General features: G+C 37.9%; 1 protein-coding gene across 1 annotated transcript in view; it reads right to left on the reverse strand.

Annotated features, from left to right (window-relative positions):
• The window catches only part of JAM2 (junctional adhesion molecule 2), a 61,883-nt gene that overhangs the window by 16,467 nt on the left and 32,707 nt on the right, over positions 1 to 12,709 (reverse strand). Inside the window, exons 2-4 of the mRNA XM_087418187.1 lie at positions 8,701 to 8,766; positions 3,250 to 3,357; positions 1,193 to 1,345 (exon numbers count right to left, since the gene is read on the reverse strand). Coding sequence (XP_087274313.1) covers positions 1,193 to 1,345; positions 3,250 to 3,357; positions 8,701 to 8,766 — 327 coding nt within the window. The remainder of the gene's footprint in view (positions 1 to 1,192; positions 1,346 to 3,249; positions 3,358 to 8,700; positions 8,767 to 12,709) is intronic.

The raw sequence follows: 12,709 nt of genomic DNA on the forward strand, positions 1-12,709 counted from the left end.
TACCTTGGTTTCAGCCTTGTGATACCCCAGGTGGAGAACCCAGCCATGTCAGACTGGACTTCTGATCTACAGAACTGTAAGCTAATAAATGGGTGGTGTTTTAAGCTGCTAAGTTTGTGATCATTTGTTATGTAGCAAAAGAAGAATAATACAACAGGTGAATCTCCTGCAATATTTTCTGAATTAAATTTCTTCTATTTTAGTGCATCACTAGTATTTTAGGAAGAGCCTGGACTATATAGAAAGATGAAGAGGAGTTACTTTATTCTCTTTGCTTGGTAGTTTAACATCTATGGAGAAGCAAAGATCATGTTCCTCCACTCATTGTCATCATGAGCTGTTAACATCTATCAGTGATTCTTTTTTTTTTTTTAATAATTTTTATTTATTTATTTTTCCCCCAAAGCCCCAGTAGATAGTTGTACGTCATAGTTGCACATCCTTCTAGTTGCTGTATGTGGGACGCGGCCTCAGCACGGCCGGAGAAGCGGTGCGTCGGTGCACACCCGGGATCCGAACCCTGGCCAACAGCATCGGAGCGTGTGCACTTAACCACCAAGCCACGGGGCCGGCCCTATCAGTGATTCTTACAGTAACTAAATATATTGGTTTTTGAGTTAACCCCATCAGGATCCAAATCCTGGTCCAGACACTTCCCGGCTCTGTAGCCTTGGGAAAATCATTTAGCTTCTATTTCCTCATCTGGAAAAAATCAAGTTGTCAGTGAAGATTAAGTAAAATTAGATATGTGAAAGAGCCTAACACATACTAGCTGCACAATAAATGCTAATTTCCTTTCTTTACTGAATAACTTCTAATATTTCCCCTGGCCTACTCTTTTGTTTTATTGCTTTTCTATCATCTCATGTGATACTATTTTATTTGGCAGGAGAAATAATACATATACTGAAAGCTATTGAAAAATAAACTCTTGGGGAAAATGCTCCTATGTATAGTGTAGGACTGTCAAGATTTGCCTCAACCTTAAATGAAAAGAGATTTCATCATAATGAATTAGTAATAGTAAAATGTCATCAGCGTATGAGATGAAGGGGAGAAATAGCCGAGACCTTGCAGGAAAGGTGGTGCTGGTGGTCTCTGTAACTGCGGCCCTGAGTTGCCTCACTGCCCCAGGGCTGGGTGATGGGGATGACAGTGGGGAACAGTCATCACATGGATACAAACACATCACCTAGTACTTCTAGAGTGACCGTATCCTCTTCCAGGTTTTGGCCTTGCTCGGATGGGGCACTAACTTCACAACGATATTTCCCGGCATCATTTCTTGTAACATTTTTGATCCGTATACTGAAATCTATCATCTCAGCTCGATGTTTAAAATCACCTTTTAGAAAAAGAAGATAATGATGTTAATCATAATGCAAATAACTTTCCATATACTACCTTCCTCAAGTCACTTCATTTAGTAACCAATGGATTTATTTTCCTATTAATAAACTCAATTTAAAAACTTAAAAATTGTACTTGGGTGCTACTATTTCAAATTTCTTTCTTTCTTTTGTTTTTTTAGAACATACTGTTCACAAAAGAACATTCAGTTCCATATTCTCATATTTTATTTTAAAGAATTCAACCATCGTTCTTGCATCACTCCCTCTCTAGTATGCTTATAAAAATATTCCCATCTTTGGGCCCGTCGCTGGCATAGCGGTTAAGTTCGCATGCTATGCTTTGGCAGCCTGGGGTTCAAAGGCAGATCGTGGGCGTGGACTGATGCACCACGCATCAAGCCATTCTCTGGAAGCATCCCATGTACAAAATGGAGGAAGAGAGCACAGATGTTAGCTCAGGGCCAATCTTCCTCAGCAAAAAGAGGAACATTGACAATGGACATTAGCTCATAGCCAAGCTTCCTCACAAAAAAAAAAAAGAAAATTCCCATCTTCAAAAGATACTGGAGGGCCGGCCCGGTGGCGCAAGCGGTTAAGTGCGCACGCTCCGCTTTGGTGGCCAGGGGTTTGCAGGTTCGGATCCGGGGCGCACACTGACGCACCGCTTGGTAAGCCATGCTGTGGCGGCATCCCATATGAAGTAGAGGAAGATGGGCATGGATGTTAGCTCAGGGCCACTCTTCCTCAAGAAAAAAGGGGAGGATTGGCATCGGATGTTAGCTCAGGGCTGGTCCTCCTCACAAAAAAAAAAAAAAAGATACTGGAAAACCTAGGTTAATTAGCTAGAACAGTAACTTTACATGTTACATGTAAGTGGCCCAAATGATCCCACCACAAAAGAAAAGATGAAGGGGGTCTTAAAAACATTCTTTTGCTTAGTTTTTGCTAGTAATGTTCATGGAATTAAAATAGTGTTTTGCATAACGTTCAGGTGCCAGAATGGCAATTGTAGAAAATTCAAGTAAAGACAGCTGTGCAGAGGGATATTTTACATTTTCTATTAACTTTAAATATTTGTTCACTTGTTTAATTCTTTAAAATTAAAACAATACATAGCATTTAAAAAATGTTTATTATACTTCTTAAATTATATTTCCAACTTTTAAAATGTTTATAATGTAAAATTTCAAGCATACACAAATTAGAGAGTAGAGTAAATGAACCTCAATGTACCCACCACCCAGCTATAACAGTAATCAATGTATGGCCCATCTTACATCATCTGTACCTCTAACCACTGGATTATTTTAAAGCAAATCCCAGACATCATAGCCTTTCATCCATCATTATCAACACTTTACATTAAAAGCTCATTACCTATTCAACAGCAAGAGTAGGGAGTAGAGAGAAATGTATAACAAATAAAAAATAAAATAAAAAAGCTCTGGATAAAGGTAGTCATATTTTCTGTCCCATAAGTCTTAACTCCCTAGGCTTCTCAGTGACGGCCCAGCTTTCCCGATGGAGATATGGAAACAGGGTGAAATTATTATAACTGAGAACTGACCCTCCATCCCAACCCCGCACCATCTTTTCTTCCTTTCTCTCAAGAGTTTAATTTTACTGGGACAGCAAAAACAATTACATTTTACATCCTTTAAGACTGAGCTGAGAAATGAAGGGTCCAGGGCCTCAACAGAGTTCACCTACTTCCATTCTCTGTCTTCTGTTTCTGTGGTTCTTGTGTTCTAGGTCTCAGTCACTGTTGGTTTCATCTCACGCTTACAGAAACACATTTTCAGTAATCAGCCCTGTGCTGTTCTCATTTGTAAGTTAAAGGATCCAGGCTGTACTTGTGTTCTCTTGCTCTCACCTCGTCAAGTCTATAGCTTCTTACCTTGAAGAGCCTGTTGATAGTAGACAAAGGAGACACTCCGCCCCAGTTTCTTCCACTCTAATCTGGAGGAAATGGTCTTCTTTGGATATTTACAGGCTAAAATAACCTCTAGGAACAGTGACAAAAATACTTGTTTTCTAATTGTCCTTATAAATTTATATTTTACTTAACAAATTTTTAAACATCATTAAGTTGTTTCTTTATATTGCCATTCATGCATTCGTTCATAAATTACCATGTTGGCTTAAACCAAAGATGAATTAAAAGCATTATAACTCTTCCACATAATAATTGTGTGACACTGTGCTAATTTCCCTAGTTCTTAAGCCTCAGTTACCATCTGTAAAAGAAGATAGTATCTCACAGATTTGTTGTGAGCCTTCAAATACAATAATATATGCAAAGCACACACGCCTGGACATAGTAAGTACTTTACAAATGGCAGCAATGATTAATTATTTATCTTATTCTTCCCAGTCTCAGTGTTCAAGGAGTTCATAGTCTGGTAGAAGAGGCAAATAAGATAATGTAATTTCAGTCCAACCTGATGAGTGATAAGATGGAGGTGAGCAGAGAGTGCTTCACACCTAGTGCCTAAGAAAGGCACTTAGACCAGCCCTGGCCGTCGTGCTGTGGAACCCACAAACATTCCCTCAACATGCTACATTCTCACTTAGATCCCTTCTTTGCTAACCCTCCCTATGAATACGTTAATACAAACCCAATATGGTCTTCAAATACATCATTGATTCCTACCCCTTAACTCTATCCAGATAAATTATTAAAAGATTTAACCTTGGCATCAAGTTTAACTGCCTCACTGGAGCTCACTAAGGTTGCTTTATTACAGGAAATTTACTGCTGTTATGTCATTAAAGAATTCCTGGAACCTCTGAAGGAACCCCTCTTGTAACTGTCCAAACAAGATGACTTAGGAGGGAAAAATCCAGTGTCTGTCTGCCAGCTGCTTCATGTTGCCAAAAGGAAACCCCCAGTTCGAAGTATTTTTAAAGTATGTTTCAGCCAGGCTCTCGAGTGTCAACTTCATATTTCTGAGACTATTCTTCCCCCGCAATGCATATAGTTTGACCTAAAAAGCACAGTATCTTCGACTAGAAGACAAATTATGTTAAAATCCTTTCCATACCTCTTATTTTGATGTTAAGCAGATTTAATGTTATTTTTAAAAAGAATTCAGGATATTACATGGTATGGTAGATCAGACAGCAACACCTATAATATTATCCTAGGTTTTATTAAAAATATACACACAGATGTAGACAAAAAGAGTATATGAATATGTACTCTTTTTGAATATGAAAATATTAACCCAGTGATGCTTTCTGTGTGATAGAATTATGATTTTTCTTTTTGTTATATGTAGTTTCTAATTTTCTTTTTAGTTGCACACATATTGCTGGAAATATAGAAATAGAATAAAAGGTAATGGAAAACAGAAAGTAAGACAGAAAAAAGAAAGGCAAGGAAAAAAACAAACAAACAAAAGTTGTTTTCAAGGATGTCTAAAGTTTTTAAAGCAGGTTTTAGATTCAAAGAGGCATCATTTTATAGTGGTGTTTACAATTATGCTCCAAAGACAAACGCGTGCTGAGGGACTTGTCTGAGGAAACACGGTTCTGTTCTGTTGATTAAGGAGAATGGGTGGTGACCTTCCGGAGTCTTGAGTTTTAGATAGGTTTCCTTCCCGTATTTTGTTGAGTTTCCAACAATTAAACACACACCCACACTCATATTTAGCTCACACTCCTAGGTCTTCAGAATAAATTTATATTCAAATAATCACATTGTTTCATGTATTTAACTAGATACACACACACGCCCCTTTTGGTAAATTCTTCCTGATTTCTGTACTCATTGCTCTATGGAAAATCTCTGGAGAAATTATATTTCAAAATGTCACCAATGGTTTTCCTAAGTGCAGTGACTCCACTCCAGCCTAACTCTCATTGACTATGTAAAATGTGGAAAAATAGTCTATCCAATTCGTCCAAAATATATTGAGTACCGACTGTGTGTTCAGCATTGTTCTAGAGCCGTATCAGTGAGCAAAACAAAGATCCTTGCCCTTTCGGATCTTACAGTTTGCAAAGGGAGTCACGCACACGAGGAACATCGTGAAGTGAATTATATAGAACGCTGGGAGGCGATGAGCACTATGGAACGAGAGTAGGCACAGTATAGGAGGGTCGGGAGTGCTGTGGGATGGAGTGCCATTTTACAAAACAGTCACAGTTCATCTCATTTAGAAGGTAACATTTAACCAAGACTTAAAAGAGGGAATTAGAATTCCCTAGAATTCAAATTTAGAATTCGCCATTTAGGTTCTTTGGGAGTGTTCCAATCAAGGGAATAGCCAGTGCCCAGATCCTAAGGTGCCAACACCTTGACCTCCAGAACTGTGTGGAACAGTAGATCTACTGGACTCATGGGGTCAACTCTGAGGATAAAGAACCAAGTGAACTTAGAAGCTAACTACCACGGATTCTGCTTTCTCTTTTCAGCTGACACTCATCACCCATGGCCAGCATGATTCTGTATCTAGTGCTCAGGATGATTATGCGATAATATAGTGGTTGAAAGCACAGGCTTTGGAGCCAGACCTCTGCCATACACGAGGTGTGTGATATTGGGTAAATTACTTAACTTTTTTTGAAAATTATATTCACATCTGTAAAATGAAAAAAAAATAACAATACTCATCTCACAAAGTTGTTGTAAAGCTTAAATGAGATAATGTATTTACATACTTGGGTGCACATGGTGCTTTGTATGTGCTCCATAAATGGTCATTATTATTTTCACCCATGAGGAACTTCTCTGAGTTGTAGCTGTAAGCTTGCCTTGACGTGATAGAAATCCACGCTTTAAACATCATAAATTTACGTAAAAATCATTCAAATTTGAACTAAAATGTTACCTCTGTTTAGACAGCAAAGAATATAATATAGACATAAATCATATTTTCTCAAAACAAGGCATATTAAAACAGAAAAATACACCAACTTTTTCTATTAATATGATTATTTCATTGCCAAAAGTATGTTTCCTTTGGATTGAGAAAAGATAATTCTTTGTTTAGAAAAAGCATTAGCAATGACTATTTTTGCATGTAGCAAAATAGTCACTTGTAGGAATCACATGGATAAAATCATTGTGAATTTGAATTTTTCTAGGATTCTGTACTGCTGACTATCTTCTGATTTTATCCCCTGTGCTCAAGGCAAAAATCATCAAAATCTTACATAACACAAAAAGAGAACGGATACTACCACCTAGTTCTGAAGAATTATCATAAATTATTTCTGTGAGGAAAAGCATGCTATCAAGCTCTGACTTATAGCTCTCAGGGTTGGATACTCTCTGTCCAAGGCTGCTCACATAATTTATAAGCCTGGCACAGCCACCCTCATTTCACCCTCATTCTGCTTTTGGCACTGATATGGGAAGTGATACAGAACAGAAGTACTGCAAAGAAGGAATTAATTCACGATTTGTTGACATCAGAGAGACAAGACACAAAAAATGGAATCAATTGCGTGGAACACACATACACAAATATACAAATCATAAAATATTTTAGACTTTAACTAAAATTAAGTTACTGCATTAAATATCCCAAAACTAAAATGTGGACGAAGATAGAAATTTATTTTTGCTTTATGGAGAGCCAAGTTGGAATGACTGGGGCACATACAAAATGGAATCAAAATGTAATTCTTAATTAAAGGAGCAGAGGTGAAACAAAAAAATAGAAAATACTTATTTGGGAGTAAGTAAGATTAACAGTTGATTGCAATAAATTATAGAAGGATTTTCTACATTAAAAATAAAACATACATTAAAAAGTCATGTAAATGGTATAGGGTTTTAGTTTGGAGTGATGGAAATGTTTTGGAACTAGACAGAGGTGGTGGTTGTACAATATCGTGAATGTACAAGATGCCACTGAATTGTTCACTTTAACATGGTGGATTTTGTTATGTGAATTTCACCTCAATAAATTTTTTTTTAAGTAACGTAAGACTAAAGAATATAACATTGGCATCCTAATTCAGATATCACAGCATAGGGCCTGGGGGCAGGGATGTGTTTCCATGGAAACCAGTTGGACCCAACAGTAAGAACCTCCAGGAAAGTAAAAAGTAGGAGAAATTAACTTCACCTCCTTTGTCCTTCAGGGACATCCTGACCCTTCTTTTCTCACTGTGCTCACTCTTTGGGCCTTTCCGTCTCCTTATCGGCATCTTGTTCAGCCTGTCCATCCTCTCTCTAAGAGCTCCACAGTCCCAAATTGCTCCCAATCATTAATTTCCCCTTCCTACCTATCCCCATTTAAAACTAATTCATTATAAAGAGTGTTTTCTTTGCTTAATCATGTAGAATATTAGGACTTAAAAGAAGATTAACCTAAACAGTTACTTAAGTGATTTGTTATTTTTGAATGATGGGCTGATTCCTATTACAGCATATTTTTACTGAGCAAGTGCATATAATGCTATGTGCCAAGTACTATTGAAAGAACTGGTTAAACACTAATTCATTTAATTCCTCCCCACCCCAGTCCTCTTCTTTACTCTTTCTTTTCTTCAAACCCATCTCTCTTCAACTCTAGAACTTAAGACATACCTGAAGAAGAGGGATCAGACATTTGGAACTTGTCTTAAATGTTTACAATCTCTGGCCTAAACAAGCATCACATTTAAGAAATTGTAATTCTTCTGGTTGCCTAGTAATATTAATTATGTTCTGTAGAAACACAGTAGAAAAGTAGTAGATGGCCAATATGTGAAGTAAACTTACAAAAGCCCTTATGAATTTTTTTTTGATTATTGATCCTTTTCAAAAAATTTTAATTGTAGCAAAATACACATAACAAAATTTATCTTAATAATTTTTAACTGTACAGTTCACTAGTGTTAAGTATATTCACATTGTTGTGCAACTAATCTCTTGAACTTTTTCATCTTGTAAAACTGAAACTTTACACCCATTAAACACCAAATCCTCCTTATGAATATTTTTAAGAAGCTAAAATAAATAACAAAATGGCACTCCAAAATAGGCTATATTAATGTCATCTTAAATACGTAGAGTGGGGTTTGCAGTGTTAATTTCCATTTACCATATCTAGCTGGCTGGAAACTGCAAGATCTCCATCTCCCAGTTTCACAAATTAGATTTGCTTTGTTGCAGATCATTTATGTAAGGAAAGACCTTCTTTGTACATCAGGTCTTTCATTGCATGTCCCCAAATTTCCACTGAGGAGGTGGAGAAAGAGTTCTCAAGGTGGAAACAGCAGGGAAACAGCATTTCAGCCTGAGGAATTAGTATGAGGCAGAGGCTCTAGACAAATAGGAAGATAACATAACACGTCATCCTCGTGAGTCATTTAAATAATATAATCCATGAAAATCAGTAAGGTACTCTACCTTGATACTCTATTGCTGTGACTACTTGATGGTCTTTGGGGGCAGAGAATCCATAGGCCTTATGATCTGAAAGATTAAAACAGATAGGACAATTAAAATAGTACAAAAGGTCTCTTTTTAAATGTTTGAATGGGATGCAAAATTAAAGAAAATTGCCCTAAAGTTTGGTGACAGTTTTACACAATTCATAACAAATAAGTTTTTTGTTTGTTTGTTTGTTTTTTGTGTGGAAGATCAGCCCTGAGCTAACATCCGATGCCAATCCTCCTCTTTCTGCTGAGGAAAACTGGCCCTGGACTAACATCCGTGCCCATCTTCCTCTACTTTATATGGGACGCCGCCACAGCATGGCTTGACAAGTGGTACGATGGTGTGCGCCCGGGATCCGAACCTGCGAACCCTGGGCCGCCGAGATGGGGCGCGTGCACTTAACTGCTGTGCCACCGGCAGGCCCCACAAATAAGTTTTAAAGTACCAAATTAAAAAAACCAAGCCAAACCATATACGTCTCTTCCATTTTCTGTACTGTGGTTTTGGCCTTTAAGCATTTCCTAAAGAAGAACCCATGGATCTATTAGGGCCCCACAACGGACAACACTCTTTCACAAGGCTAATTGTGAACAAGAGCTTAAATCCTTAATTCAGCTTAATATGCAATCTAGTGTCACAGGGTACTGACCTCCAAATAAAAGCTAATTATTTTTAGTGCCTTATTCAAGGGTATAAATTGCTTTAAGAAATCCATGACTATACCTATATAATAAAGAAATGAGTCATTATGATTATTGTGGCTAATGTGATCTGATAGTTATACAATGATGATGATGATAATTATGGTGACATCATCATCACTCCCATAAACTTATACAGAAATTTTCATTTAAAAAAAGTGCTTATACACACTTTTTTTTTTTTTGTGAGGAAGATCAGCCCTGAGCTAACATCCATGCTAATCCTCCTGTGCTTATACACACTTTTTAAAAATTCGATAAAATTCAATATTCAAAACAACCTGGTGTGGTAGGCATTATTAAAACTTAAACAACAAAGTAACAGAATCAGGAATTAAAACTTTCTAATCCAATCTTTGATATGTATCACTCTGTGTTATTTCATTTTACGGAGGTCATTTTTTTTTTTTAATTTTATTTATTTATTTTTCCCCCAAAGCCCCAGCAGACAGTTGTATGTCATAGCTGCACATCCTTCTAGTTGCTGCATGTGGGACGCGGCCTCAGCGTGGCCGGAGAAGGGGTGTGTCGGTGTGCGCCCGGGATCCGAACCTGGGCCGCCAGCAGCGGAGGGCGCGCACTTAACTGCTAAGCTACGGGGCCGGCCCGTAGGAGGTCATTCTTATAGTTCAGTTTAATGACCATGTTTAAAAATAATTTAAATCACTTCCTATAAGTATACATCTCTGAAATATAAATGCTACAAGGGCAAGATTTTTGCCTGTTGTATTCTCTGATATAGCTCGAACACCTAGAACAAGTGCCTGGCATAAAAGCAAGGTACAATAAATATTTGTTGAACAAATGAATGAGACCACTCCTTACCATATACTAATGAGAAGAATCCAGTAAACGGAGTCAGATCAAACTGATACTAATGAAGAGTTCCTGAAGGCAAGCAATTCTTTTGGGAGGGTGTCATAAATATATAATATTGGATTGGTGTTGCTTATTTCAAAATCAGAATAATGCAAAGCATTCTTGCTGGTTATCTTGAGTAAATAATTTAGGCCAAACAATCCAAGTGCCGTCCTCCATTATTCATCTCAAAAATCATATATGAAATAACCTAAGACCAAGTTACACTGATCATAAAAATCTAAAGGTTATTTCTTGAAGATATATTTCTACAGTTTACTAAAATGCTATTTCTCTGCTCACACTATCATCTGTCTTCATACGATTTAATGACCCAGTTTTCACCAAGAGAAAAATGACCTCTCTGTTGCCATATTCAATGGACACTTTTCAGTCTTTATCTTATTTGATCTCTCTGACATCTGACTCTGTTGACTCCTTTGAATTCTAGACTCTCTCCTAGTCTTTGTTCTGTGTCCCTATGGGTTCTTCTTCCTCCTTGTTCTGTCCATCCATCCATCCATCCATCCATCCATCCATCCATCCATCCACTGCTTTTCTGACTCAACTAACTCCTTTCTATATAGTCCTTTATACTCTCATTGAGTCAACTGCCATTTATTTGGTAACAAGTCCTAAATCTGTACCTCCAGCCCTAATCTCTCTCCTGAGATTAAATCCATAGACTCCTCTTTCTGCTGCATATCTATATCTCCATTTCCTATAAGTACCACAAACTCATGGCCAAAACTGAACTCTGCTTGCCCCCAAACTTTGTTTCCTTTCTACAGTTCCCATCATAGCGAAAGGTACCACAATCCACATGTTCACTCTTACCAGAAAATCAGGCATTGTCCAAGATGTATCCGTCCTCTCATCTATTTAACTCATCAGTTTCCGTCTATAGACAGAATTGTGTGCCATCCATGACAATGTTTTGAAATATTTGCCTTTTCCCCTCCTTGCCCTCCCCTACGTTCATGCAGCCAAGTGTTTGCCTCAGGGAAGGCATGTGGGAAGCCAAAATCAGACAGAGAAAAGCAGAGGACCTCCTGCCTCTCCATATTTAGAAACCCTGGCCATGAGGGAAATGGAAACGACTCATAGCTTAGGCAAACATTTGAGAGAAACCATCATGAGTAAAATATGCCTTCTCCCCAGACTCAGGGTAGAAAAGAGGAAGTGAGTTGGATAACATGGACCTTAGGGGGCTCTTAAGAAAGAACAACAATAGCCAACATTTATCAATGTTTTTAAGCACAATTTATTAAGCACTTAGGTGTCAGGCAATAGTCCAAGTGCTTTACAAGTATTAACTCATTTAACTCTCATAACAATTATCTGTGGTAGGGTACCATTTTTATCTACATTTTTCAGTTGGGGAAATTGAGGCACAGAGAAAGTAAGAAACTAGGACAAGGTTATACAAGTAGTAAGTGGTGGAGTTGGGATTTGAACTCATCTAGTCTATACCCAAAGCCCACATTGTTTATTACTCTACTGTACTGGGCCCCACGTCACATTCCCACCAAGCTGAACTACGAGGAAGGACTGTAGATTAACAAAGATGTTAAGTTCCATTGGTCTAATGAAGATGGGATAGGTTGAGAAATTGGTGGTTATAATGAAGGCAAAAGACTGGCTCTGAAGTGTAACAAGAAGGTAGAAGCTAAGAGGCTGTGACTGGAGAGTAGGACACCCAGGTAATCTCAGAGGGAAGGCTCCAGCCAAGGGTTTCTCAGTGTGGACACTATTGACATTTGGGACTGGATCATTCTTTTTTGTGGGAGGCTGTCCCGTGCATCGTAGGATGCTTTGCAGTATCCTTGGCTTCTACCCACTAGATGCCAGTAGCATCCCCGCCCCGCCCCCCCCCCATTCCAAGTCGTGACAACCAAAAATGTTTCTAGACACTGCCAAATGTCCCCTGAGAGTAAGGGTGGGGAAATCATACCTGGCTGAGAACCACTGCTCTAGACTTACAGCTAGGCTGGTTTTAAGAACCAGAAATAGAAATAAACAAATAAACTAAAGGTGGGCAAAGAACCATGTATTCAAGGATTTTGAAAATTCCTATGAGATCAGAATTTCTTAACTCTGAAATAATTTATTATACTTTGGGAAAGGAGAGACAAATCTTTCAAACGCCATGGCATTTTAAAAAATTTATTCATCTATATGTACATTGATGTGTAAATTAGTCTTCCATTGTGCTAGACTTTATCACTCCTAAGGAATACATACTATTCTGGATAATTTTATTTTTCTCTTCTCTCTCCCTTAGAAGCCTGGACAGCAAATCTAACTGTGAAATTAAAAATCTCAAAAACCTACAGGCCTCAAATGGCTAACTGTTAGCTCTTCTGTCTAACACTGTTCAACCATTTAGGTTGTATATCTTTAAATTGCAAACATCTTCA

Source organism: Ceratotherium simum, chromosome 27 (assembly GCF_057802395.1).
Source record: "Ceratotherium simum simum isolate JZ-2026a chromosome 27, ASM5780239v1, whole genome shotgun sequence".
NCBI lineage: Eukaryota > Metazoa > Chordata > Mammalia > Perissodactyla > Rhinocerotidae > Ceratotherium > Ceratotherium simum.